This window comes from Chrysochloris asiatica, unplaced genomic scaffold (genome assembly GCF_000296735.1).
Source record: "Chrysochloris asiatica unplaced genomic scaffold, ChrAsi1.0 scaffold00043, whole genome shotgun sequence".
In the NCBI taxonomy this organism is placed as follows: Eukaryota; Metazoa; Chordata; class Mammalia; order Afrosoricida; family Chrysochloridae; genus Chrysochloris; species Chrysochloris asiatica.
The window spans coordinates 1,150,461-1,176,073 of NW_006408561.1; the positions used below are offsets into that span (position 1 = coordinate 1,150,461).

General features: G+C 39.4%; 1 protein-coding gene across 1 annotated transcript in view; it reads left to right on the forward strand.

Moving 5' to 3' along the window:
• Window positions 1–25,613, forward strand: part of GFM1 (G elongation factor, mitochondrial 1) — a 94,967-nt gene that overhangs the window by 35,400 nt on the left and 33,954 nt on the right. The window contains exons 9-11 of the mRNA XM_006861775.1: window positions 17,088–17,225; window positions 20,741–20,842; window positions 23,328–23,384. Of these exons, the coding sequence (XP_006861837.1) occupies window positions 17,088–17,225; window positions 20,741–20,842; window positions 23,328–23,384 (297 nt within the window). The remainder of the gene's footprint in view (window positions 1–17,087; window positions 17,226–20,740; window positions 20,843–23,327; window positions 23,385–25,613) is intronic.

The following is a 25,613-nucleotide window of genomic DNA, read 5'->3' on the forward strand; positions in this document are numbered from 1 at the left end:
CTTGTTTGCTGAAAGTCAAGAGGACTTAAAACATTTACTGATGAAGCTCAAAGAGCACAGCCTTTGGTATGGATTACATCTTAATGTCAAGAAAACAAAAATCCTCACCACTGGACTAATAAACAACATTCTTATCAATGGAGAAAAGATTGAGGTTGTCAAGGACTTCATTCTTCTTAGATCGACTATCAATACTCATGGAAGCAGCAGTCAAAAAATCAAACGATGTATTGCATTAGGCAAATCTGCTGCACAAAACCTTTTTAAAGTGTTGGAAGAGCAAAGATGTCAGCTTGAGGACTAAGGTGCACCTGACCCAAGCCATGGTCTTTTCAGTATCCTCATATGCATGCAAAAGCTGGACAGTGAATAAGGAAGACCATAGAAGAATTGATGCCTTTGAGTTATGATGTTAGAGGAGAATATTGAAAATGCCATAGGCTGCCAAAAGAACCACTAGTTTCGTTTTGGAAGAAATGTAGCCAGAGTGTTCCTTGGAGGCCAAGATGGACAAACTTCATCTCTCATACTTCGGACATATTGTCAGGAGGGACCAGTCACTATAGAATGATATCATATTTGGTAAGGTGGAGGGTCAGTGAAAAAGTGGAAGACCCCCAACGAGATGGATTGGTAAAGTGGCAGCATTAATGGACTCAAGCATGGCAACAGTAGTGAGGTTGGCCCAGGATCAGGCAGTGTTTTGTTCTACTGTGCATAATGTTGCTATGAGTTGATACCGACTCGGTGGCACCTAACAACAACAACAGATGTATTAGAAAGAAGGGAATGAATTCTGAAAGTTGTGTCAATCAGAAAGCAATAAACAATTGAGGTACATGATTTCTGTTATTAAAAATGAGATCAAGTATATTTTGTGTTGTAATAAATGAAGAGTAAACAATTTACCACTGAGCGGGCAAAACTACTTAACATGTAGTGAATAACACCTTATATCACAACAATGAGAATGTTTCTATACTTAACGATTTAGAAAAAAAATAATTTTTTTTCCATTCCATACTATGAATTACAAGTGTTTGATTGTTATTGCTTAGATATTACCTTTTAAAAGGAATTGAAACCTCCCAATCTATTGTGTCCTTGAGAATAACAAGATACTAATTCACATAATCTTTCAGAAAACCAATGTACACTTTGTGTAAGAAACGCGAGAATTTCTTTCAGAAATATAAAATCACTCTCAGAAATAGAAATCAATAGACATGTTAGAAACAAGGGAATTAACCCTGAACGTTGTATTGATCAGAAATTAATAAACAGTATCTCTGGTTGAGGTACATGGTATTGTTTTTTTAAATGTGATGAAATAAATTTTGTATGTTAAGGAATGAATACTAAGTAATAGGAAAGCGATTTATGGCTCATCAGGGAAAACTGTTGTATACTGAATAACACCTTGTATTACAATCATGAGAAAGTTTCCAATACTTAACGATTTAGAAAATAATATGTGGTTGCTCCCATTCACTTTTCTTTTTAAGCTTTTATTGTGAATTGAGTGATAGTTTACACGGGAGAACATCGGTTTTGCATTCATCCTATCGTATTTTGTCTCATTGAAAGGATTACAGTCCCCTCCATGCATCATCATTCAACATTTTTGCTTCTATTCCATGTTTTGTATTGTTTTTTCTTTTTTGATGTACTCAGAAACACTCAGGAATATATAATCATTTAAACAACCCAAGGATACATTCTGCAAGACTGCCTCCTGGCTGCCAGCACACAGCTTTTATCTTTCTGTGAGACTAGAGTCCTAAGCTGTGTCTCCATGTCCTCATCTCTGCCTCCATCTATGGTGTCACTGCCTCTCTGGATAGGGTCCTACATTCCAGTAATGCTCTTCTTCCTTGATGGTGCTAGGGTCCTCTGTTCCTGGTAAGATTATCTACTCCTCCCTTTATGTTTCAAAACTACCTTTACAGTTGTGACAATCGCAGTTAGTCATGATACCAATTACTCACTATTGAATTATAAGAATCTTATCCCCATCTCCTTTTACCAGACCCATCTAGACAAGATGAAAACTATTCAGTGGGGATTCTACCTTCCCCCCACGTACTCTGAAAGTAAACTCCCTCTGAAAACTTGTAAGCCAGCCACTTCGTGCCTTTTATAGCTCTCCAAATTAGGTAGCCAATGCCTAAGTTGCCCATCCCTATCAACCCTATGTATACACAGGATAGGTTTGATCCTTGATGTGAAGACTCCTTTCCACTCAGTTGGTGTTTTGAACTTCTGCATCCATAAGTATAGGTCAAGTTCCTCAAATTGCAGTAATTTACACTTGTATCCTTTATCAAATGTCTTTATCTTCCTTTAGTCGATTTCTGATCATCAAGTCATTGAAGTCAGGTCAAATTGGTACTGTCTGCAAGTTTTGGTGTTCTCATAGGATCTGCTGAGTGCTTGACTCTCAGCTCTAGCCCTCTGTGGCTATGTCCTTGTCCATGGACACTTAGGCTAGCTCCATCTTTTTGCTATTGTGAATAAATAACAATATATGTGTATGGTGGTGGTGGTTAGGTCCCGTGGAGTCGATTCCGACTCATACCGACCCTATACAGGGTTTCCGAGGCTGTAAATCTTTATGGGAGCAAAAAACCTTATCTTTCTCCCACAGAACAGCTGGTAGTTTCGAACTGCCAACCTTGAAGTTAGTAGCCTGATTCGTAACCACTACGCTGAGCTCCCTATATATGTGTATATATGTTCTTAAATATGTGTGCATGTATCTACTTGTGTTATGGCTCTTATTTCATGTGGATATACACCTAGTAGAGGACTTGCTGGATCATAAGGTATTTCTATTTCCAACTTTCTGAGTCTTCCAGAGTGGCTGAACCATTTTACAATCCCATCAGCAATGTAGGAGGGTCCCAGTCTCTCCACATCCTTGACAGCATTTATTGTCCTCTGCTTTTGTGAACTTCACTGATATTGCTGGTGTGAGATGATAGCTCATTGTTATTTTAATTTGGATCTCTAATGGCTAATGATAATGAACATTTCTTCATATGTTTGTTGGCTGCCCGAATATCCTCCTTGGTGAAGTGTCTGTTCATGTTCTGTGTCCATTTTTTAATCGGGTTATTTGTCTTTTTCTTGTAAAGATGTTGTAGTTTCCTATAGATTTTAGAAATTAGTCCCTTGTCTGATACGCCATTGCAAAAGACTTTTTCCCATTCTGTGGGCTCCCTTTTTACACTTTTCATGAAATCTTTTGATGTATATAAGTTTCTAATTTTTAGAATGTCCCAGTCTATTTTGTCTTCTTTTGTTTGTGCAAGTCTTGCAATGTTTGGTAGTCTATGTGTGCCCTGTGTTGTTGTTGTTAAGTATCATCGAGTCAGTAGGGCCCTTAAATTTGTCCCTAGTTTTTCATTGATGACCTTTATAATTCTGGGATTCCATTTAGGTCTTTAATCCAAGTTGAGTTGTTTTTTGTATATATTGTGAGATAAAGGTCTTGTTTCAATCTTTTGCTTATTGTTTGCCAATTCTGCCAGCACCATCTGTTGAAGAGACTATCTCCTCCCCCATTCAATGTATTTTAGCCCTTTGTCAAAGATTTGTTGGCTGTGTGTGGATGGGTTAATTTCTGGATTCTTAATTCTGTCCTGTAGATTTTCAAATTTGTTGGAGTACAACTGTTCATAGTATTCTGTTGTTACTCTTTTTATTTGTATTGGTTTTGTGGTGACATCACCCATGTTTTTCTTATGTATGTTATTTGTGTCTTCTCCCTCTTTTCTTTTGGTAGGTTTGCCAGTGGTTTATCAATTTTATTAACCGTTTTGAAGAACCAGCTTCTTATCCTGTTGATTCTTTCTGTAGTTTTTCTGTTTTCTAATTTATTTCTGCTCTAATCTTTATTATTTCTTTTCTTGCGGTGACTGTAGGTTTACTTTGCTGGTGTGTTTCTAATTGTTGGAGATGTTGTGCTAATGTGTTGATTTTGATTGTTTCTTCTTTTTGCATGTGTGCATGTATTGCAAAAAAATTGCCTTTTTAGCACTGCTTTTGCCGCATCTCAAGGATTTGGTATGTTGTTTTTTAATTTTTATTTGTTTTTAAGGAACTTTGTGAATTCACCTTTTGTTTGTTCTACTACCCAGTAGCTTTTAAGCAGGATGTTATTCAGTTTCCATGTATTTGACTTTATTTCCTTGGTCTTCCTATTTTTGATTTCTAATTTGATAGCATTGTGGTTTGAGAATATGCTTTGCAATATTTTGATGTTTTTAAATTTATGGAGGCTTGTTTTGTGGCTTAACACATGGTCTGATCTGGAGAACGTTCTATATGCACTGGAGAAGAATATTGTGCTGTTGTTGGATTGGATGATCTGTACAGATCTATGAGGTTAAATTGGTTGATTGTGTTGTTTAGTTCCTGTGTGTCTTTGTTGAGTGTCTTTCTGGTTGTTCTGTCCTTCTTCAAAAGTGGTGTATTAAAATCTCCTACTGTTACTGTAGATTTGTCTATTTCTTCAAATCTATTAGGGTTTACTTTATATATCTTGGGGCTCTTTCATTGGGAGCATAGATATTTATGATGGTTATGCCATCTTGTTCAGTTGACCCTTTAATTATGAGATAGTGTCCTTCTTTATCTCGTATGCTAGTTTTTGCCTTAAAGTTTATTTTATCAGATTAGAATTGCCACTCCTGCTTGTTATTGCAATTAGCTTGGCATATTTTTTTCCATCCTTTTTTAATCTGTTTTTGTCTTTGTGTGTCAGGTGTGTCTTTTACAGACAGCATATTGAAGGAGCTTGTTTTTTTTTAATCTATTCTGTCACTCTCCGTATACTAACGGGTGCATTTAATCCATTGCCTTTCAGTGTAATTATCAATAAGTATGAATTAATTGCTGTCATTATGTTAGTTTTAAATGTGGTACTGCTGGTTTTTTTGTTCTGCATGCCTTTCTGTGCTGAGTTCATGTTTTTTGTCAGTTTCTTCATAGTTTTAATGTTTCCATGGTCTTCTTGGATTTTCATTTTCTTGGTATGTTGTGAAGTGTTGATTTTCTTTGAGTTCACCCTATATTCTATTGAATATTTCCTCCATTTAAAACAGTCTGTTTTATCCTGCAATCTACCTGATCTTCTCATCACCTGGATCTCCATTCTTATATTTTTACGTTCTTTCACATTGTAATTGTTTTTATCATAGACTGACCTCCCAGTTCCTCTGAATTTGTTCTTGTAGTTTTTTTCTGTTCTGGACTATTCTGTCTGTCGATTGAGTTCCAGGTGGTACTGCCACGGATTTCAATCTTTGGTTGTTGTCTGTTCTTGTTTGTTCTCAGTCCAACAAATTTTCTTTAGGATGTTTTGAAGCACTGGGTTGGCTTTGACAAAGTCACTTAGCTTCTGTTTATCCTGGAATGTATTTATTACACCATTTTATTTGATTTATAGCTTTGCTGGGTTAGACAATTCTTGGTTGGCAGTTTTTTTTTTTCTTTCAGTGTTTTTTTATATGTTTCCCCATTGCCTTCTTAGCTGCATGGTTTTTGCTGAGAGATCAGAGCCTAATCTGATTTGCTTGCCATTGTAAGTAACACTTCTTTTCCCTAGCTGCTTTCAGGATTCTCTCCATATCTTTGATTTTGGAGAACTTGATTATATGTCATAGTGATTTTTTTTTGGGGGGGGGAGGATCTACCCTTCCTGAGATTTGTTGAGCTACTTGAATGCTTATCTTTTCGTTTTTCAGGATGTTGGGGAAATTTTCTTGCAGCAGTTCTTCAACTATCTCCTCTGTGGTCTTTTATGAATCTTCCTGTTCCAGAATTCCATTTATCCTCAGATTATTCCTCTTCGTGTTGTCCCACATGAATCTTAGCCTTCAGATTTTTAATCCTGTTTTTCTGCTTGCTCTTCTGTCTTAGCAGTATTGAGAGATTTGTATTCCAGCTTGCTTGTTCAGGCTTCCATCCCTTCAGTTCTACTCCTTTGTCTTTCTAGTGTATTGTCCATTTCTGATACTTTATTATTAATCGTTTGGACCTCTTTTTGCAGGTTTTGAATAGTCTCCAATGCTATTTCTATCTTATTTTATTGTTTCTGTAGTGCTTTCCTGACTTCTTCCTTATTTTTCTCAACCCCTCTGTGGAGCATTTGGATGTAGCTCAATACCATTCTTCTGAATTAATTCTCTGGCAGTTCCAAAGCCGCCCTCCTTCCAATGGGAAGTCTAGTTCTACCTCCAGCTCATTTGTTTCAGCCGCTCTATGTTGTTTCTGGACTTGTGCTGGTATCTTCAGTTGTTTCTTGGGCATTTTCAATAATTACATGTTATTTTCAATCATTAGATGAATGTATGTTGATGTATTATTAAGCTTTCTGATTGTGTCCAGGTAGATGTGATCAGAAGATGGGCTTCCCTTTTCACTTTTCTTATTACTCAGCTCAGAGTAACTGTAGCAGGTATCGGCTGTCTCTCTGATGTATACCAGCTGGTATTGGCTCTTGCCTGGGTATGGTGGGATTTTATAGGGTATGATTGTTGCTTGGCTATATGACTGCAATTGCTGTCTCTTCTTGGGTAATGTAGGGAGATAAAGAGCCGCCCAACAGTAAAAGGGAGACCAAAATACAAAAAAACAAACAAACAAAAAACCCTAAACCCCCAAACAAACAATAACAGCAAAAAAAAAAAAACAGGTTGGATACTGCAATCTATAATCACAAAAAGAAAAGAAAAGATAAAACCACAGCAAAATATGAGTATGACTTTAACACCCCTCTCTTGGCTGGCTCAAGCTATTCTGGGAGACTGTTCTGTTTTTAGCAGTTCCTGTTGACTCTTCCCCCTTCTTCAATTCTGGGCCCAGTGGTCTTTGCTGAGCATATCCCTGTGCATGGGTAGTAGAACCCTTCTAGTGTGCAGGGGTGTCCACTCGCTCAGGCACCTCCTCTAGTCACCAGAGTGGAGATAACCAGACAGCAAGAGACAAATGAACAGAATAAAATGTTTGTACTTTTATCTCTGACTATCAGTCCAACCTTTCCAGTGTGGGTACTTCTCTGTTCCTGTACCCACTCCATCATGCCCAAGATGACTGCTTCACAAGCGGCCAGCAGCTGGCAGATCAAAAAACACCACCTTTCTTGCTTCAGCTACAAATCCCACTAGCAGTAAGCTTTTGATCCTTCTAAGTATTCCTTTATGTATAACTCAGAGTTCTGGGACTGTTCCCTGAACCTGCTTTGTCTGATATTCTGTGTTATTACTTTATGGAGGTCTGCATGGTGCTACGCCCTAACCCTCCATCAAGCCCTTGCTCCCTTTCCTGTCTTCTTAATGACCTTTTGCTTTCTTCTTTTTGGACCAAAATCTTGGCCGCGTACATGTAGTTCAGGACCTCTTCAAATATATCAGAACGAAGAAAATCTATTTCTGTTACTGACAAGCTATCAACCTCAAGCTTCTTGAAGAGCTTTTTAAAGTAGGTGCTGCAGGCGGCAAGGACACATCTGTGTGCCCTGAATTTCACATCTTCAACTACGATAGCAATATCACAAAACTCTCCTTCTAGACATTGTTTATTGAGGTTTTTCAGAAACAGAGTTTTATGATCGTCATCATTATATTTAATGGTTTCAGACATACTGATGAAAAACCCCATGAACAACTGAAGGCTATTCTCTTAATGCTTTAAACACCAAATTCCTCAGATCAGAAGACTTCTGATCAGGCACCACATCAGATTTTCAGGTTGTGAGCAGAGAGGAGGGCAGCTGGCAGCCTCAGGTCCCAGCTCTGATCACATGTGAGCAGCACAGTAAGTGCTGGCTTGTGCACTGCATCCTGGCACAGCTATAGACCTCCCCGTGGACTCTCGGCGCTCACTAACATGCAGGATGGGGGCAGGATGAGCACGGGCACAGGGGTACGGTGGGTGGCAGTGTGTTTTTTTTTTTGTTTTTTAGTTTGGGGAGGGGTTGGGGTGAGGGAAGTCGTGCACATCCTTGATGGTAGCATGAGCACAGAATGTCTAGCCAGCCTCCAGCATGACCACAGAATGTCTAGCCGGCCATGAACACCCCCGCCCACACCCCCCTTCCCGTGCATGCGTGGTGTGGGCTTGGGGGCACGGCGCACCGCAGGTTTGCACAAGCACGGAACCTGATCTGGGCCTCCGAATGCTGCGTTCTTCTTGTGTTATGTTTTTGATGTCATCCCACAACCCTTGGTCTTCAGTCACTAGTGTGTAATGTATCAAATGTGTTCTTGAGATGATCTTTAAATTCAGGCGGGATATGTTCAAGATCATATTCTTTTATTTAATTTTCTTCAGGAACCTGAGCTTGCATGTGAGAAGTTGATGCTCTTTTCCACTTAGACTTGTTTTTTGCTGATGACCCAGCTTTTCTACAGTTTCTTCTCACAGATGTTGTCAGTTTGATTCTTGTGTAAATCACCTTTTAAGTTGTTAAAAAGAGTATATGCAATAAATCTTTGGTCTTCCAAAATTCTATCTTGTGATTTATCCAGCATCATTTCTATCAACAAGGCCATATTTTCCAGCTATGGGATCATTCCTCTTTGTTCCCAACCTTCTTACTCCAATTACCAGTAATTAATACATTTTTTTTTTTTCAACCCAAATAGGATTTAATTTTTTTTTTTTTTTTTTTTCAGTACTTGGAAAGTTTACTTTCTTAAATAGGGTACATACCATTCTTTTTTTTTTTTAATTTAAGGTTTTTATTGTGGATTGAGTGAAAGTTTATAGGGTGCAACATCAGTTTCACATTCAACCATTCATATAACTTGTTTCATTACATTGCTTATAGCCTCCTCCATATACCACAGTTAATAGTGTTTCTCTCTATCCTCTTTAGCTTTTTTTTTTTTTTTTGGGTTCGGGGGAGGGTGGAAAAACTTTGCCTTTTTGGACTTTACTGTCTCGACTTCTAGGGAAGGTTTTTACATTTATCTGTGAATATCCAGGGCTCATGTATTACTAGCAAGTATACTGAATAATCAGATGAGGGCCAGTTTGCTATGTCTGCTAGGTGACCAAAGTCTGATCCTCAGAGCCTATGGTTTGGACGGTCTGCAACACTTGGGCCCACAGGGCTCCTGACCGGGTCTGCACTGTCTGCCACAGATTCCCCCTTATTTATTATTCAAGGGACGCTGCCTGTCTTAGGTGGTCAGTGCGAATTCCTCGTCTTACCCGTCATCGAAACTCATTGCAGCATGGCAATGGCTCTGTCTTAGGTTGCCGAGGTTCCACGTGATCCTTACCCATCTCTGGCCACACGTCCAGCTAATTAATACATCTTGATTACATGTTTGATTAATTTCAGATTCAAGAAGTTGGGAGAATTCTTTAGTTTCAATATCACTGCCTTTAGCAATTTGGTGCGTAAATTTGAATAATAATGGTATTAACTGGTCGTCTAGTTGTTGTTAAGTGCTGTGGTGTCAGTTCTGACTCATAGTGACCCTGTATAGGGTTTCTGAGGAGTGATTGGTAAGTTTAAACTGACAACTGGTAAGTTGTTATCAGCCAAGTTCTTATTCTACAGCAACACACCAGCACTTCAGGTCTTTGTTTTAGGTGTATATGGATATTATCCTATCACAGACAGCATTGTATGTAAGGATAGATCCTAATATATTCTTTTTGGTGATGAATGCAATGCCATTCCTCTTCAATTTGATGTTCCCAGCATAGTAAACCATATCTGCTTATCAGATCCAACACGGCCAGTGTTAGAGCATTTCACTTTACTAATGCCTGGGATATGGATGCTTATGCATTCCATCTTATTTTTAACAACTTATAATTTTCTTAGATCCATAACTTCATGTATTCCATGATCTGTTCATTCATGGCTGTTTGCAGCTGTTTGGCCTTATTTGAGTTGTGTCTCATTAGCAAATGAAGATCCTGAAAGATTTATTCCATTTACGTCATGCTGAACTCTACTGTGAATAAGGAGCTCTTCCCCCATTGTATTTTGAGTGCCTTCCAACCTGAGAGACTCATCTTCTGGCACTGTATCTGACAGTGTTCCATTGCTGTGTACAAGGTTTTCGGTGGCTAAACATTCAGAAGTAGTCCTCTCTTTCTTTCTAGTCTGTTGTAGTCTGGAAGCTCCACTGAAACTGTGTGCACCATGGGTGACCCTGGTTATATTTAAAATACTGGTGGAATAGCTTCCAGGGTCACAGCAACACACAGGCTACCAAAATGTGACAAGCTTATAGATGAGTGGTCGCTACAGCCTCTGGTAGCTACTTATCTACGTTGGTCTGTATACATTTACTTGTTGTAGATATTTCTTGTAAGTGGACTGCTACAATGTTTGTCCTTTTATGACATATTAATTTCCTCCAAATAGAATTGACTCTGGTGATGCGAATGGAGTAAAACCCTAGGGACCTTCATTTGCTGATGGGGCACAACTCAAATGAAGAGAAACAGCTGTGAAAATCCATTAATATTTGAAACATGGAATGTATGAAGTGTGAATCTAGCAAAATTAGAAATTGCTAAAAATGAAATGGTATGCCTATAAACAGTGATTTCCTAGGCTTTAATGGACTAGTATTGACCATTTTGAATCTGACAATCACATGGTTTACTATGCCTGGGATGACTAATTGAAGTGTAACTGTGTCGCATTCTTCATCAAAAAGGACATAATCAAGATCAGTCATGAGGTACAGTGCTGCCTGTGATAGGATAACCTCCATATGCCTACAAGGAAGGCCAGTTAATAACACTACTACTCACATTTACCCACCAGCCACTAAAGCCAGTGAGGATTAAGTTGAAGAATTCTACCAACTTCTTCAGTCTGAAATTGATCAAACATGCAATCTAGATGTATTAATAATTACTGGGGATTGGAATGCAAAGACTGGAAACAAAGAGGAAGGATCACTAGTTGGAAAACAAGGCCCTTGGTGATAGAAGCGATTCTGGAGATTGCATGATAGAATTTTGCAAGACCAATGACTTGTTCATTGCAAATACATTTTTTAAACAACATAAAAGATGACTATACACATGGACCTCACTAGATAGAATACCTAGAAATAAGATTGGCTACATCTGTCGAAAGAGATGGTGGAAAAGCTCCATATCATCAGTGAAAACAAGGCTAGGGGAAGACTGTGGAACAGACCATCAATTGCTCATATACCAGTTCAGGCTGAAACTGAAAAAAATTAAAACAAGTCCCCAAAGCTAAAAGATGACATTGAATATATACCACACCTAAATTTAGAGATCATCTGAAGAATGAATTTGATGCATTAGACACTAAAGATCAAAGACCAGAATAGTTGTGGGAGGACATCAAGAACATGATACAGGAAGAATGCAAACATCATTGAGAAGAAAGGGAAAAACCAAAATGAATGTCAGAAAACATGCTGAAAGTTGTTCTTCAGTGTAGAAATGCTTAAAAATTGAAGAAGTGAGATACAAGAGCTGAACAGAATATTTCAAAGGTCCGCTTGAGAAAACAAAGTCAAATATTGTAACAAGATGTGCAAAGGACTGGAGTTAGAAAACCAAACGGGAAGAACATACTCAGCATTTCTTATGCTGAGGAAAATGAAGGAAAAATTCAAACCTCAACTTATGGTATTGAAGGAGTTTATGGGCAAAATACTGAATGATGCAGAAAGCATCAAAAGAAGATGGAAGGAATACAGAGTCACTGTGCCAAAAATAAATGGTCAAATTTTCAGCCATTTCAAGAGGTAGCATATGAACCAAGAGCCAATGATCCTGAAGGAAGAAGTCCAAGGTACATTAAAGTCATTGACAAAGAACAAGTCTCTGGGAATTGATGGAATACAAATCGAATCAACAAACTGATGCGGCATTGGAGGCACTCCCTCATCTATGCCAAGAAATTTGGAAGACAGCTACCTGGCTAACTGACTGTAAGAGATCTGTATTGTGCTCATTCCAAAGAGAGGTGACCCTATGGAATGCATGTATGTGGAACAAATCTGAGAAGCTGGGATTTATGAAGAAAATCGTGACATTAGGATTGGAAGAAGACTCATTAACAATGTGCGATACGTAAATGATACAACCTTGCTTGCTGAAAGTGAAGAGAACTTAAAATATTTATTGATGAAGATCAAAGATCACCATCTTCCATATGGGTTGCCTCTCAATGTATAGAAAACAGAAATCCTTACCACTGGACCAATAAACAACATCCATATAAATTTAGAAAAGATTGAAGTTGTCAAAGACTTCATTTTGCTCGGGTCAATCATCACTCATGGTAGCAGCAGCCAAGAAATCAAATGATGTATTGTGTTAGGCACATCTGCTGCACAAAATCTCTTGAAAGTGTTTTAAGAGCAGAGATGTCAGTTTGAGGCCTAAGGTGCGCCTGACCCAAGCCATGGTATTTTCAGTAACCTCAGATGCATATGAAAGTTGGACAGTGAATAAGGAAGACCGTAGAAGAATTGATGCATTTGAGTTATGATATTGGAGGAGAATATTGAATGTACCATAAACTGCCAAAAAACAAATAGATTTGTGTTGTAAGAAGTACAGCAAGAGTGCTCCTTAGAAATCAAAATGGCCAGACTTCGTGTCTCTCGTACTTCGGACGTATTAATCAGAAAGGACCAGTCACTGGAGAAGGATATCATGTTTGGTAAAGTGGAGGCTTGGAGAAAAAGAGGAAGATTCCCAGTGAGATGGATTGGCACAGTGGCCGAAGCAGTGGCCTCAGGCATAACAACAATTGGGAGGTTGGCCCAGGACCCCGGGTAGTGTTTCATTCTGTTGTGCCTAGGTTAATTATGAGCTGGTACTGACTTGATGGCACTTAACGGTAACTAGAACAATAACAGTTTCACTCAGTATAATGTTTTCAAGGTTCATCTATGTTGTAAGCATCTATCAAAACTTCATTTTTCTCTGTGGTCGAATAATATTCCACCATATGGACATTTTACATTTTGTGCATTCATTCTCCTGTTGATGAATGTTGTTTTCACTTTTTTGGCTATTGAGAATAATGCTTCAATGAATATTGATGTACAAATATCAGTTTGAGTCCTGCTTTTAATCCTTTTGGGTATTCACCCATAAGTGGAGTAGCTGCACCATAAAGTAGTTGTTGTTGTTAAGTGCCATTGAGTCGGTTCTGAATTATAGCACCCTATATAGGGTTTCCAAATCTGGGTTTAACTCTTTGAGGAACTGCTAGACGTGTATTTCATAGTAGTTGTATCATTTTACCTTTTAGTGGTTACAAATTGAGCTGCGAACTGCAAGGTCAGCAGTTCGAAACTACCAGCTGTTCCGCAGGAGAAAGATGAGGCTTTCTGTTCCCGTGGAGATTTGCAGCCCTGGAAACCCTGTACAGGGTCGCTATGAGTCGGAACTGACTCCATGGCACATAACCACCACCACCAACTATGGATGAGGATTCCAAATTCTCAATCTCCCACCAATGTTCATTGTTGGTTTTTTTTTAATAATAGTTATCCTAGTAGGTGTGAAGTATACTTCATTGTGGTTTAGATATGCGTTTTCCCTAATGATTAATGATGTTGAGTGTTTTTCATATGTTGTTGTTGTTGTTAAGTGCTGTCGAGTCGATTCCGACCCACAGCGACCCTGTAGAGGCTTCCCAAGGAGCATCTGGTGAGCTTGAACCACCGATTTTACAGTTCAAACGACTTTGCAGTCTTTCGCATTAGCCCACAGTGCCACACCAGGACTCCATCTTTCATATGGTCATTGGTTACTTATGTATCTTTTGTAATGAAATACATACTCAAGTCTGTCTTTTGCTCATATTTTGATGGGGTGACTTTTCTCTAGGTAAGTTGTAGGCATTCTTTATATATTCTGTATGTTGTTGTTGTTAAGTCCCCTGGAGTTGGTTCTGACTTATAGCAACCCTGTGTAGGGTTCTGACAAGTGGCTGGTGAGTTTGAACCACTGACCTTGCGGTTCAAATGGAACTTGCAGCTCAGTACTTGTCCTACGGTGTCACACCAGGACTCCGTATATATTCTGTATATTAAATCTTGATCACGTATAGTGAAACTGTGGTGGCACTTGGTTGCTAATTGAAAGGTTGGAGGACCCTTCCCACTGCAGACTCAGCAGGAGAAAGCTGTGGCAATCTGTTTCCATTACATTTGCAGCCTTAGAATCCCCATGGGGCAGTTCTCTGCCCTTCAGAGTTCCTATCAGTTGGAATTGACTAGATAGCAACTATGAAAACATTTTTTATTAGGTAAATAGATCACTTCCGGGTATTTTCTCCCATTTTATAGGTTATTCATTATATTGATAATGTACTTTAGTACACAGAAGTTTTTGTTTTGGTAAAGTCAGTTCATATTTTCTTTTGTTACTTGTGTTTTTGGTGTAATTTCTGAGAAATCCACTGCTAAATACAGTGTTCTGGAATTTTACCCATATGCTCTCTTTTGTGAGTTAAGTTGTTGATTCATTTTGATTTAATTTGCTTATGTGGTAGTGGTGATTGTGTGGCACTCAGTTGATTCTGACTCATAGGGACCCTGGAAAGCACAGTAGGTTTCCAAGGCTGTAAATCTGTATGGGAGCAGAAAGCATCCTCTTTCTCCTGTGGAGCAACTGGTAGATTCGATCTGCTGTCCTTGAAGTTAACTGCCCAGCTCATGATCCACTATGCTACTCGGACTCCTTACATATGTGGTATGAGATAGAAATTCAGCTTCATTCATCTGCATGGGGAAATTCAGTTGTCCCATTAACATATCTTGGAAAGACTCATCTTTCACCATTTAATAGAATTGCCACCTTTGTCAAAAATCAGTTGGCCATAATGAGTTTATTTCTGAACTATCAATTCTGTTTCATTAGTCTATGTCTGTCCTTAAACCAGTACCCCACTGTTTTGGTTACTGCAGGTTTGTAATAGGTTTGAAACCAGGAAGTTGATGGTCTCCTACTTTCTTCTTTTTCAAGATTTTTCTTGACTATTCAGAACCCTTTGCCGAATGACTTTTTGACATGGAAGTAAATGTTTGTGATAATTTTAGATATACTGAAAAGTTATAAAACAAGTACAGAAAATTCCTGTATACTCTTGGCACGAAATTGTCTCTTGTTAACATATGTTATATGACTAATTAATCAATATTTGTAATTAAAGTCCATACTTTATTTGAATTTCCTTAGTTTTCACTGATTTTTAAATCTCAAACTATCCTTCAGGATATGATACCATTTAGTCCTTGTGTCTCCTTCGGCTCCTCTAGACTGTGACCGTATTTCCTGCTTTCTGTGTTTTGATGACCTTGACAGTTTTGAGAGGGGTACTGCTCAGGTATTTTGTACAGATCTGCAGTTGGAGTTTGTCTGATGTTTTTCTCCTTGTTGCCTATAGCAATTACTGTTGAGTCACTCTGGCTCATGGCAATGCCATGTGTGTCAAAGTAGAACTGTGCTCCATGAGCTTTCAATGGTGGCTTTTTGGGAAAGTAGATCCCCAGGCCTTTCTTCTGAAGTACCTCTGCATGGAGTAGAGGTACTATTGGTTAGCAGCTAAACTTGTCAACCATTGATTCCTTCTCATCGTTGTTGGTGTTAAGTACTGTTGAGTTGGTTCCGACTCTAGCACCCTGTATTGGGTTTCCAAGAAGTAGCTGGTAGGTCTGAGCCTCTGACCTTATGGTTAGCAGTCTGTGGTGCATGTCCTATAGCACCACACCACGACTACTTCTCATGATTAAATGGGGTTTATGTGTTTTAAGGAGCTCTAGTAGCGTAGTGGTTACGAATCAGGCTGCTAACCTCAAGGTCAGCGATTCGAAACTACCAGCGGTTCCGCGGGAGAAAGATGAGGCTTTCTGCTCCCGTAAAGATTTACAGCCTCGGGAACCCTGTGTAGGGTCACTATGAGTCTGAACCAACTCCATGGTACATAGCAACAACATGTGTTTTAGGGAGCATTGTGGCTCTGTAGGATAAACACTGGACTGTGAACCACAAAGTTGGGAATTGAGTCCACCACCTGCTCTATGGGAGAAAGAGGAGGCGTTTTGCTCCCACAAAGATATATGGCCTTGGAAACTCTGAACAGGTTTGCTATGAGCTGGAACCGACTTGTGGACACTTAACCAACAGCAATGTGTTTTAAGGAGGCAACCATGGAGGTGTAAAGTGCCATTTCATCACTGGGTACAGACTCTCAACATGACTCAGCACTGTTGATATTGACCTTGATCACCTGGCAGAGGTAGTGTTTTTAGGTTTCTCCACTGTAAAGTTACTCTTTTTCTAAATTCTTGGCATTAGCAATATGAAAGGACTAGAGGTTATAGGACATGCTCAAGCTTTTAAGCAAATACAGGGCACTTCAAAAGTTCATAGAAAAATGCAATTAAAAATAATGGGATTTTCCCCCCACAAACTTTCTGAAGCCCCCCAGTAGTCCAGGTTGGAATCCTCTTGACCCTCTACTGATTGCTAACCTCTGGTCAAGTTACTGTAGCTTCTTTCCACACCTTCAGTGACTGTATTTCTAAGAACTCTTATTTCAGAGGAAGCAGAAGTGTCTTGGATTGTGATACCAAAAAGATAGGTCGACAGCCATTTAATTTATCTTATCCATATTCGAGTCCTGGTGTGGAGCTGCGGGTTAATGTGCCATACTGCAAAGCTGTTTGAACTGCAAGGTTGGTGGTTCAAGCTCACCTTGGAAACCCTATACAGGGTTGCTATGGGTCGGAACCGACTCGACGGCACTTAACAACAACATCCATATTCCTTGTTGTTGTTGTTAAGTGCTGTCGAGTCGGTTCCGACCCATAGCGACCTTGTACAGGGTTTCCGAGGGTGTAAATCTTTATGGGAGCAGAAAGCAATAGCATCCATATTCCTTAACTAGTACTAAAATTAGTTTATGGATAAAACCCAATAAAATGTTAATTACTGACATTTGGAGGGATATTTGCTGATAGTTATGAAGTTTTCCTCCTAATTTTGATTGTCTTTTTTTTTTCTCCTTATTCTTCCCACCTTTACCCGATTTTTATTTCCAGGCAGGTCGATTTGGACAGCTAACTTACGTCCGTAATTATCAGGGCGAGCTAAAGAAGGGTGACACCATCTATAATACGAGGACAAGAAAGAAGGTGCGGGTACAACGGCTGGTTCGCATGCATGCCGACATGATGGAGGCAAGTCCGCGGTCCCGTGGTGAGACTGAAAATTGCCCTCATGCCAGTGAAGTCAGACCACTGGAAAGTCCCTTCGGTTGAACTTGCCTTCTCCTAGCTGTTTCTTCCTTGCTAAGGCAGCCCTGACCTGGCTTTCTGCTCCTGTAAAGACTTACAGCTTCGAAAACCCTATAGAGTGTCGCTATGAGTCGGAACCAACTCCACAGCACACCACCACCCCAATGTAGCATTGTAGGATAAGCATTGGACTGCAGGGTTGAGGGTTCAAACTCACCAGCCTCTCTTTGGAAGCCATGTACAGGGAAAAGTTGGAACCGACTCGACCACACTCAACAACAACAATAACAATGTAGCTGATGTTAAGAACATATTTTAGACTGCTGTAAGTTAGCTAGATTTCTTCATGTACCAGGCCAATGAGAAGAAACATTGCCTAAGACTCAGAAGGCAGTATTCAGCACATTCCTCAAGAGATACTATTACAAAGAGTATAATAGCTATTTAGGACAGTGGTTATGATGAGGAGTTTGTTGTTGTTAAGTGCCGTAGAGTCAGTTCCAACCCATAGCAATCCTGTATATAGCGTTTCCGAGGAGCAGCTGGAGAGCTTGAACTGCTAACCTTGTGGTTCAAACCAACTTTGCAGTCCAGCGCATTAACCCACAGTGCCACACCAGGAATCCTTACGAGTATCTGTTGTTGTTGTTGTTGTTAAGTGCCGTTGAGTTGGTTCCAACCCATAGTGACCCTGTGTATGGTTTCCAGAGAGCAGCTGGTGAGCTTGAACTGTTGAACTTACAGTTCAAACTGTCTTTAAAGTCCAGCACATTAACCCATAGCGCCACACTAGGACTCCTACAATGAGTATAGTAGGTATGTTTTCTTGTTGTTAAGTGCCATCTAGTTGGTTCTGAATCATAGCAACCCATATAGGGTTTCTGAGGAGCAGCCAGTGGGCTTGAACCACCGGCCATGTGGTTAACACAAGGTCCAGTGCCTTTCCTACTGAGCCACACCAGGACTCCATAGTAGGTGTTTAAGACAGTGGAATTGCAATTTTCTCAAGTAAACAAAAGTAATAGATTCACACTTAATTTCCCAAACTTACTTGTCCATTCTGAGGGTGAGTCAAAAATTGTCTGCACTCCGATTATATTAAAATGCCCATTCACGTCCACATCTAATGGCATCACTGAGTGTGCACGCAAAATGTTTCTGTCAAATAGACAAGTGACAGTGGATTCTCTGGCAAATCATGTGTGAATCAGCCATGGCTCTGCCTGTGAAGTAATCCACGACAGACTTGGATTTCAAAAACTTTGTGTGAGATGGGTACTGAAACAACTCATGGAAGCGCAAAAACAGAAGCGTTTAGACATCTGCAAACAACATTTGAACCAATCCTTGAGGAAGGTTAACATTTCTTTAAAAAATTTGTTACTGATGATAAAACTTGGATTCATCACTATGAGCCTGAGAGTAAACAGTGGGGTATGGAATGGAAACATCCTCAATCACCAAAAAAGACAAAGTTCAAAAGTCAGCCATCTAGAAAATTGATGCTTACAGTTTTCTGGAGGATTCTCAAGGGCCAGTATTGGAACACTATCAGGAAAAAGGTTCAACAACCCACAGTGCACATTAAAGTAAGATGCTCACTCAAGACTGAAGTCTAACTTCAGATTAAATGCAGAGGACTACTATCCAAGGGCATTGTGATCTTGCATGACAATGCATGTTCACACACCACTGCCCACACTGTTGACATCCTGCAAAAATTTCATTTTAAGGCGATAAAGCATCCTCCTTATAGTCCATTTCTTGTTCCATCGGACTCTCACCTTTTTGGTGCCCTGAAAGCAGCCCTTTGAGGATGGAGATTCACCTCTGATGAAGAAGTGAAGACAGCAGTACATCCATGGCTCACAGCTCAGCCTAAAACTTTTAAATAAGGGAATAATACAATATCTTGTTGACAGATGGACAAAGTGTATTGAAAAGCAAAGAGATTATGTTGAAAAATGACATGTGTCATTTCTAAAAGTTGATTAAAATAAATTCTACAGCCAGAGTGCAGATAATTTTTTTTTTTAATTGTGAATTATGTGATAGTTTACATGGGAGAACATTAGCTTTACATTCATCCTATTGTGTATTGTTTCATTGCAATGGTTACAGTCCCCTCCATGCATCATCAACCAGCCATAGGGCATACCCTGCAAGCCTGCCCCCTGATCATCAGCACACAGCCCCTCCCCCTCTCTGAGTGTAGAGTCACCAGCCACTCTGTCTCTTCACGTCGTCATCTCTAGTGCGATAATTTTTGACTCATCCTCATACTTTCCAGTGAATCTGAAATACGGCAGGCTTGAAAGCCCTGTTTTACCCTGGAGCTTTGATTTCAAAGGGTTTTATGAGTGTCAGAACCCATAGGAAAATTTAAGACTCAGTCTGGGAGATAAACTTCAATGTATTGTTTTAACTTTTGAGTTAGCCATGAATCTGCCCTTATCTTCTGTTGTCCTTCAGAAACCCTATCCAGGGTCGCTATGAGTCAGAACCGATTTGACGGCCCTAACAAAAACAAGCAAAGCCTTATGACTTTAATAACTTTTATCTCCTCTAGAAGATGAATCATTAAGTTTTTTCAAAATTGGACAGCATTGCTGTTTTGTAAGATAGGCAGCAGAGGGGCATTGAAGAGGGATTAATAATTGTCATAGCTGTTTCATGTGCCAGAAACCCGAGGTGTACAGCTGTGCATCTGTTACACACACACAGACTCACACACCACCATCTCACAGCCACAGCTGTTATGAATGTACTGTCAATATAACAGGACAAAATCCTAGCAATCTTCGAGGCACCAGTGCTTTGTTCTTAGATTTCCTGTGTTTTCTTGATTGCATCTGTGGAAGAGTAAGATTATTTTAAGTACAGTGGGTTCCATTCTCCTGCTTTTGTTTTCAAAACTTCCTTTGAGTTTTTTCCTTGGATGTCGCTGTCATGCATCTCATTCAAGAGGATGACTGTAGTGACATAAATAGTACATGCTTTTCCGTAGAAGTAACTTCAGAGCCATGAGACTTTGTTTTGTCAGGACTACAGATCCTCTGAGTTTTTCGTTTGAAGTAAAATTTTGCTATTGAGGTGTAGTTTAAATAAGGTCTCTGTTTAATCTGTGTCTTAACATGGTTGATTGTTGGTGTGTGTATTCATTATATCTGACTCATTCTTTATAGAATCCACTGTACAAGATCTCAGCCTGGTTGTATGAAATATGTTTATTGTACAATTACATTTAGTACCAACTCTTTGTGGCACTGTGGGCTAATGTGTCAGACTGCAAAGTCGTTTGAACTGCAAGGTTGGTAGTTTAAGCATACCAGCTGTGCCTTGGAAACCCTATACAGGGTTGCTATGGGTCAGAATCCACTCAACGGCACGTAACACCACCACCACGTCTTGATTTGTGTCCCTTATAACTTTCTTATTTGTGTTCTTTCTCTGTGTAGGATGTTGAGGAAGTGTATGCCGGAGACATCTGTGCATTGTTTGGCATTGACTGTGCTACTGGGGACACATTCACAAACAAAGATAATAGTGGCCTTTCTATGGTAAGTTATTTAATTTCAAAGCTGTTCATCATTTGGACTTCACAAGTCAGTTTTTATGTAGGTGCAGCTAGTACTTTAGGAAAACAACCACAAAAGTTTTTATTGAGTGTCACAGATATCAACTATAGATCAGCTGTGGCTCTTTGGATGTCAGTTAGCTAAGTGCCCTGTGTAAGTGAACTTACCCGATGATTACTGTAAAACCATTCCACAGTTCTTCAAAGTTTGGTGTGGAGGGAAACTCTTCACGAGATCCTTGGGATCATGTGTCCCTGACTCCTCAACTCTGAGATCTGCTTCCCCACTGTAGTGCCTCTCTCGTTGCTGGCACCATCCTCAGGCTGGTCCTGAAGGGGTGCTACTTCCTTCTTTAACTCAGCAGTCAGATAGGACTTTCCCCTTGACACCTAGAGAATGGTGGATCCAGGCATTTAGACTAGACGTGGCTGTTGTTGTTAAGTGCCGTCTTGTCAGTTCTGACACATAGTGACCCTTTATAGGGTTTTGAGGAGCTGCTAGTGAGCTTGAACCACTGACCTTGTGGTTCAAACTGACTTTGAAGTCCAGCGCATTACCCCACAGCCCCACTAATCATGCTTAGAAGACAGGAGGAGGTGACTAGCTAGTCTTAACTGTCTAGAGCCTGCCTTCTAGAACGCAAAATCCAACTGGTTGCCATCTAGTAGACTCAGACTCATGGTGGTGACCTCATGTAAAGTTTAGAGTGGAACTGTGCTCCACAGGATTTTCAGTAGTTATATTTCAGAAGTAAATCACTAGGCCTTCCTTTTCCCTATGAAAATCAGTGGCCCCTTTTCGCCATTGAAGGACCCCTAGGAAAAGAGCCTTCCCTCACTTCCCTTTTGGGTTTCTCCTCTATAAGAGAAATTCATACAGTATGATCATTCATTCCTGAGGGTGGCCCTCTTCATGCATCCAGAAGAGACTATTTGAGGGAGAGGTAATATGCAGTGGGGGAATTTGTAATGGGACTTTTATAGAAGAGCTGGTCCACCCGTAACAGAAGAGAACACTGTATTATTTCTCTATTAAATGGTGAACCTCTAATATCTGTGATTTTTCCAAGTGGATATAAGATAGCCCCCCCCCACCCCCAAAAAAAGCTATGTAATTAATGTTTGGAATCTTGGTAAGGAAAATATTTTGTGACTATTCTTGACAAGATTTTTTCTAAAGCCTTGGCATTAACAATACGACAGGACTGTAGATTGTGGGACATGCCCAGACTTTGAAGCATAGAGAAATGTAATTAAAAAAGATAATGAGATTTTTGGTTTGATAATGCATGGAGGGGATTGTAATCATTGCAATGAGATGAAGTGGGATAGGATGAGTGTAGGGCTGATGTTCTCCCATGTAAACCTCACAATAAAAACTTAGAAAAAAAAAGACGGGTATAAAGACCTTAAGAAGTGGGTGCAGATTGCTCTCCTGTGGGGGTGGGGGGAGAGCAGTAAGCTCTGCGAAAGGAATGTGACAAAAACAAATGGGTTAATATCCCGGATGGTATAAAAACTCCAGGAGTGCTGCTGTGGGTTAATGTACTGAACTGCAAACACAAGGTTGGTGGTTCAAGCTCATCAGCTGCTCCTTGTAAACCCTATACAGGGTCGGAACTGACTCCATGGCACTTAACAACAACAAATAAAAGCTCCAACCTCTGGGGGAAGCCAAGGCAGCCTTTTAGAGAAGGAGTCTCGCTGCCTTCCAGACCCCTCAATAAAACGTACATTGATTCTCAAAAAAAAAAAAAGATAATGGGATTTTTCCACCAACTTTCTTAAGCCCCCTTGTAGCCCAGGTTGGTATCCCCTCTGCCATCTACTGACTGCTGACCTTTGGCAAGTTATTGTACCTTCTTTCTGTGGTTTTATTTGTAAAATGAGGATAATTGTATCTGCTGCTTAGTACTAAGATAATTAACTGAGATATCTTAGTTTAAAGAATCCAGTGCCCTTTCTCTCTTTCCTTTGTCAGTGATCATAGCATATATATTGTGATTAAATAAAGTTACTTGTCCATTCTTGTTCTTATTGAATGCCATCCAGTCAGTTCCAACTCACAGCAAGGGTTTCTGAGGAGCTGTTGTTGTGTTTGAACCACTGACCTTGCAGTTAGCAGTCCAGTGCTTATCCTACAGTGCCACACCAGAATGTAGCCACTGGCCAATACTATTTTCATACCTCAATATTTGAATTCTTTACATTGATGGTATTAAACTACAGGGTCAGTAAATGTAAGGACTTTAAAAAGTAAAAGAAAAAAAAAATTTTGAAGGGGAAGGTCATATTAATTGGACACTTGTGTATTTAATGCAAAACAGATCACATTATATATTGTCCAACCTAAAGGTTTCAGCTTGTGTTTGTTGTTTGTTTTGTTTAAAGTAGCACACCAAAATTAATCCATCTCTGAGCCATAAAATACTGTATTTGAATTCTTTGTTTTTTAAAATATATTTTAGGAGTCAATTCATGTTCCTGATCCTGTCATTTCAATAGCAATGAGGCCTTCTAACAAGGTAGGAGTTTGGTTTATAGCTCTGTACAGCACAGTAAACACCTGAGCTCTTTTTCATCTCCCTCCTCATTGCATATGCTATCTTGTGATAACCAGCAATATGATTGTGTCTGTTTCCTCTGTTGCCATTGAGATCACCTTGCAAAATATATCTGTTCCTAGTAATAATTACTGAGTGTTAAAGAAATCGATGTCGCTGCACTATTCAGCAAACTGTATTTTTGACCTCTTTGTAGTATCAGAGTGGTAAGTGTAAGTTTTGGATCATAAAGGGGTGGAAAAGACTTTTAAAGTTATAGTAAAACTCCATATGTAATGTAGTTAAACTAATTGCCTCATGGATTTTGATGCATATACAAATTTTGTGGTAATTATGAAGTAAATGTCTGGTTAGAAAGTATAAAATTATAAAATGGAAAGCCTTTAAACAGAGCTGTTTTTCTCACTTTAGAATATAATTGTTTTGTAATTATGTATGATACCATTAGCTGTTTACAAAGCCAAAATGACCTTGAATACGTTCTGCATTGGCATTATTTGTCATTTAATTTAGTCCTGATATTGAACCATAATTTAATTCTTAAGTTGTGTTGACATTCATAACATTCGTGATATTTTAAAATTCATTCATTCATGCATTGGGAGAACATTTTATGACCAGTTGTAATCTGGGAGCTATCATTACCAAGTAAGTTCTGATTTATTGTCATCAGGGAGATATTATTAACAGCTAACTAATTAATTTTGAAGAATATTGAGATTTTTTTTAGAACTTTTTTCCCCCCATAGTAGAAATGTGGTAACAAGAAATAGTAAATTATTCCATCTTCTCAGAGTTAAGGAAGGGTGAACCTCACATCTTTCTTACCTTAGTATGATTATTCCTAAATTGTTTGCTTTCTCCTATCAGAAATAGGCAAGGAGCTCTGGTAGTGTAGTGGTTATGAATCAGGCTGCTAACCTGAAGGTTGGCGGTTAGAAACTACCAGCTGTTCTGTGGGAGAAAGATGAGGCTTTCAGCTTCCGTAAAGATTTGCAGCCTCGGAAACCCTGTGCAGGGTCTCTGTGAGTCAGAACTGACTCTACAGTACACAATAACAACATCAGAAATAGGCAGAATTAGAAGTTAAAGTTATACATCTTCATTCTGAAATCTAGAGTTTATGTAATACATTTAACTGTTTGTACTTCACAATAATGAAATGGAATCAAATGCATCAATATCCAAAAGGGTTTTTGGTATCTTGAGGTTGTTTATACATTAAAGATTTTAAATACGTCTGGTCTTAGTTTCCTAAAGCTGTCATAACAAATTTCCACCAACTGTGTGTCTTGAAACCCTAGAAATTTATTGTCTCACAGTTCGGGAGGCTAGTAGGCTACAATCGGTGTCCTTCCTTGTCACTTGCCAGATTTTGGGAGTGCCAAGTGCTCCTTAGTTTATGGCACTGTCAATCCAATCTCTGCCTTTGTCTTCAAATGAAGACTCTCTTTCCTCAGTGTTTGAGTATGCCTTCTCTTTTAAGGACACCAGTCAATTGAATTAGGGATTACCCTATTCCATTGTGACCTCATGTTAACTAATTACATCTGCAAAGACCCTAATTTCATATAGATCACATTCACAGGTGCTGAGTGTTAGTACTTCAGCAGACTGATTAATAGTATCTGCTTTGGAGGACCATTATTTTATCTGGAATTGCATCTAAGTAGAATAAAGACGGCACCATACGACATCCAAGCAGATTGTTTTGCAAAGGCGAAGTCTCAGTGTGATGTATCTATTTTGCTTGAATCTACAGGAGAGTCCTGGTAAACTCGCCAGTTCTCTTGATTGTGTTTGTATATGTTGTTGTTGTTAAGTACCGTGGAGTCGGTTCTGACTCATAGTGACTCTACACAGGGTTTCCGAGGCTGTAAATCTTTATGGGAGCAGATGCCTCATCTTTCTCCCACAGAACAGCTGGTAGTTTCAAACTGCTGACGTTGAGGTTAGCAGCCCGATTCGTAACCACAGAATCGAGCTGCTAACCTGCTACGAAAGGCTTTCTAGAACGTAACTCACATTTAACTTCTGACTTCACTTTAAACCACAAACAGGCAGTTTTTGTTAGTGTAGTAGAAAAGAGGACCTTGTTGTCTTGGTATGGAAAGAAATTCTTATTAGATAAATATTTCCTGTTCTCTTGACTATGTGGCATCCAGGTTCACATAGGAAACAAAAGGGTGT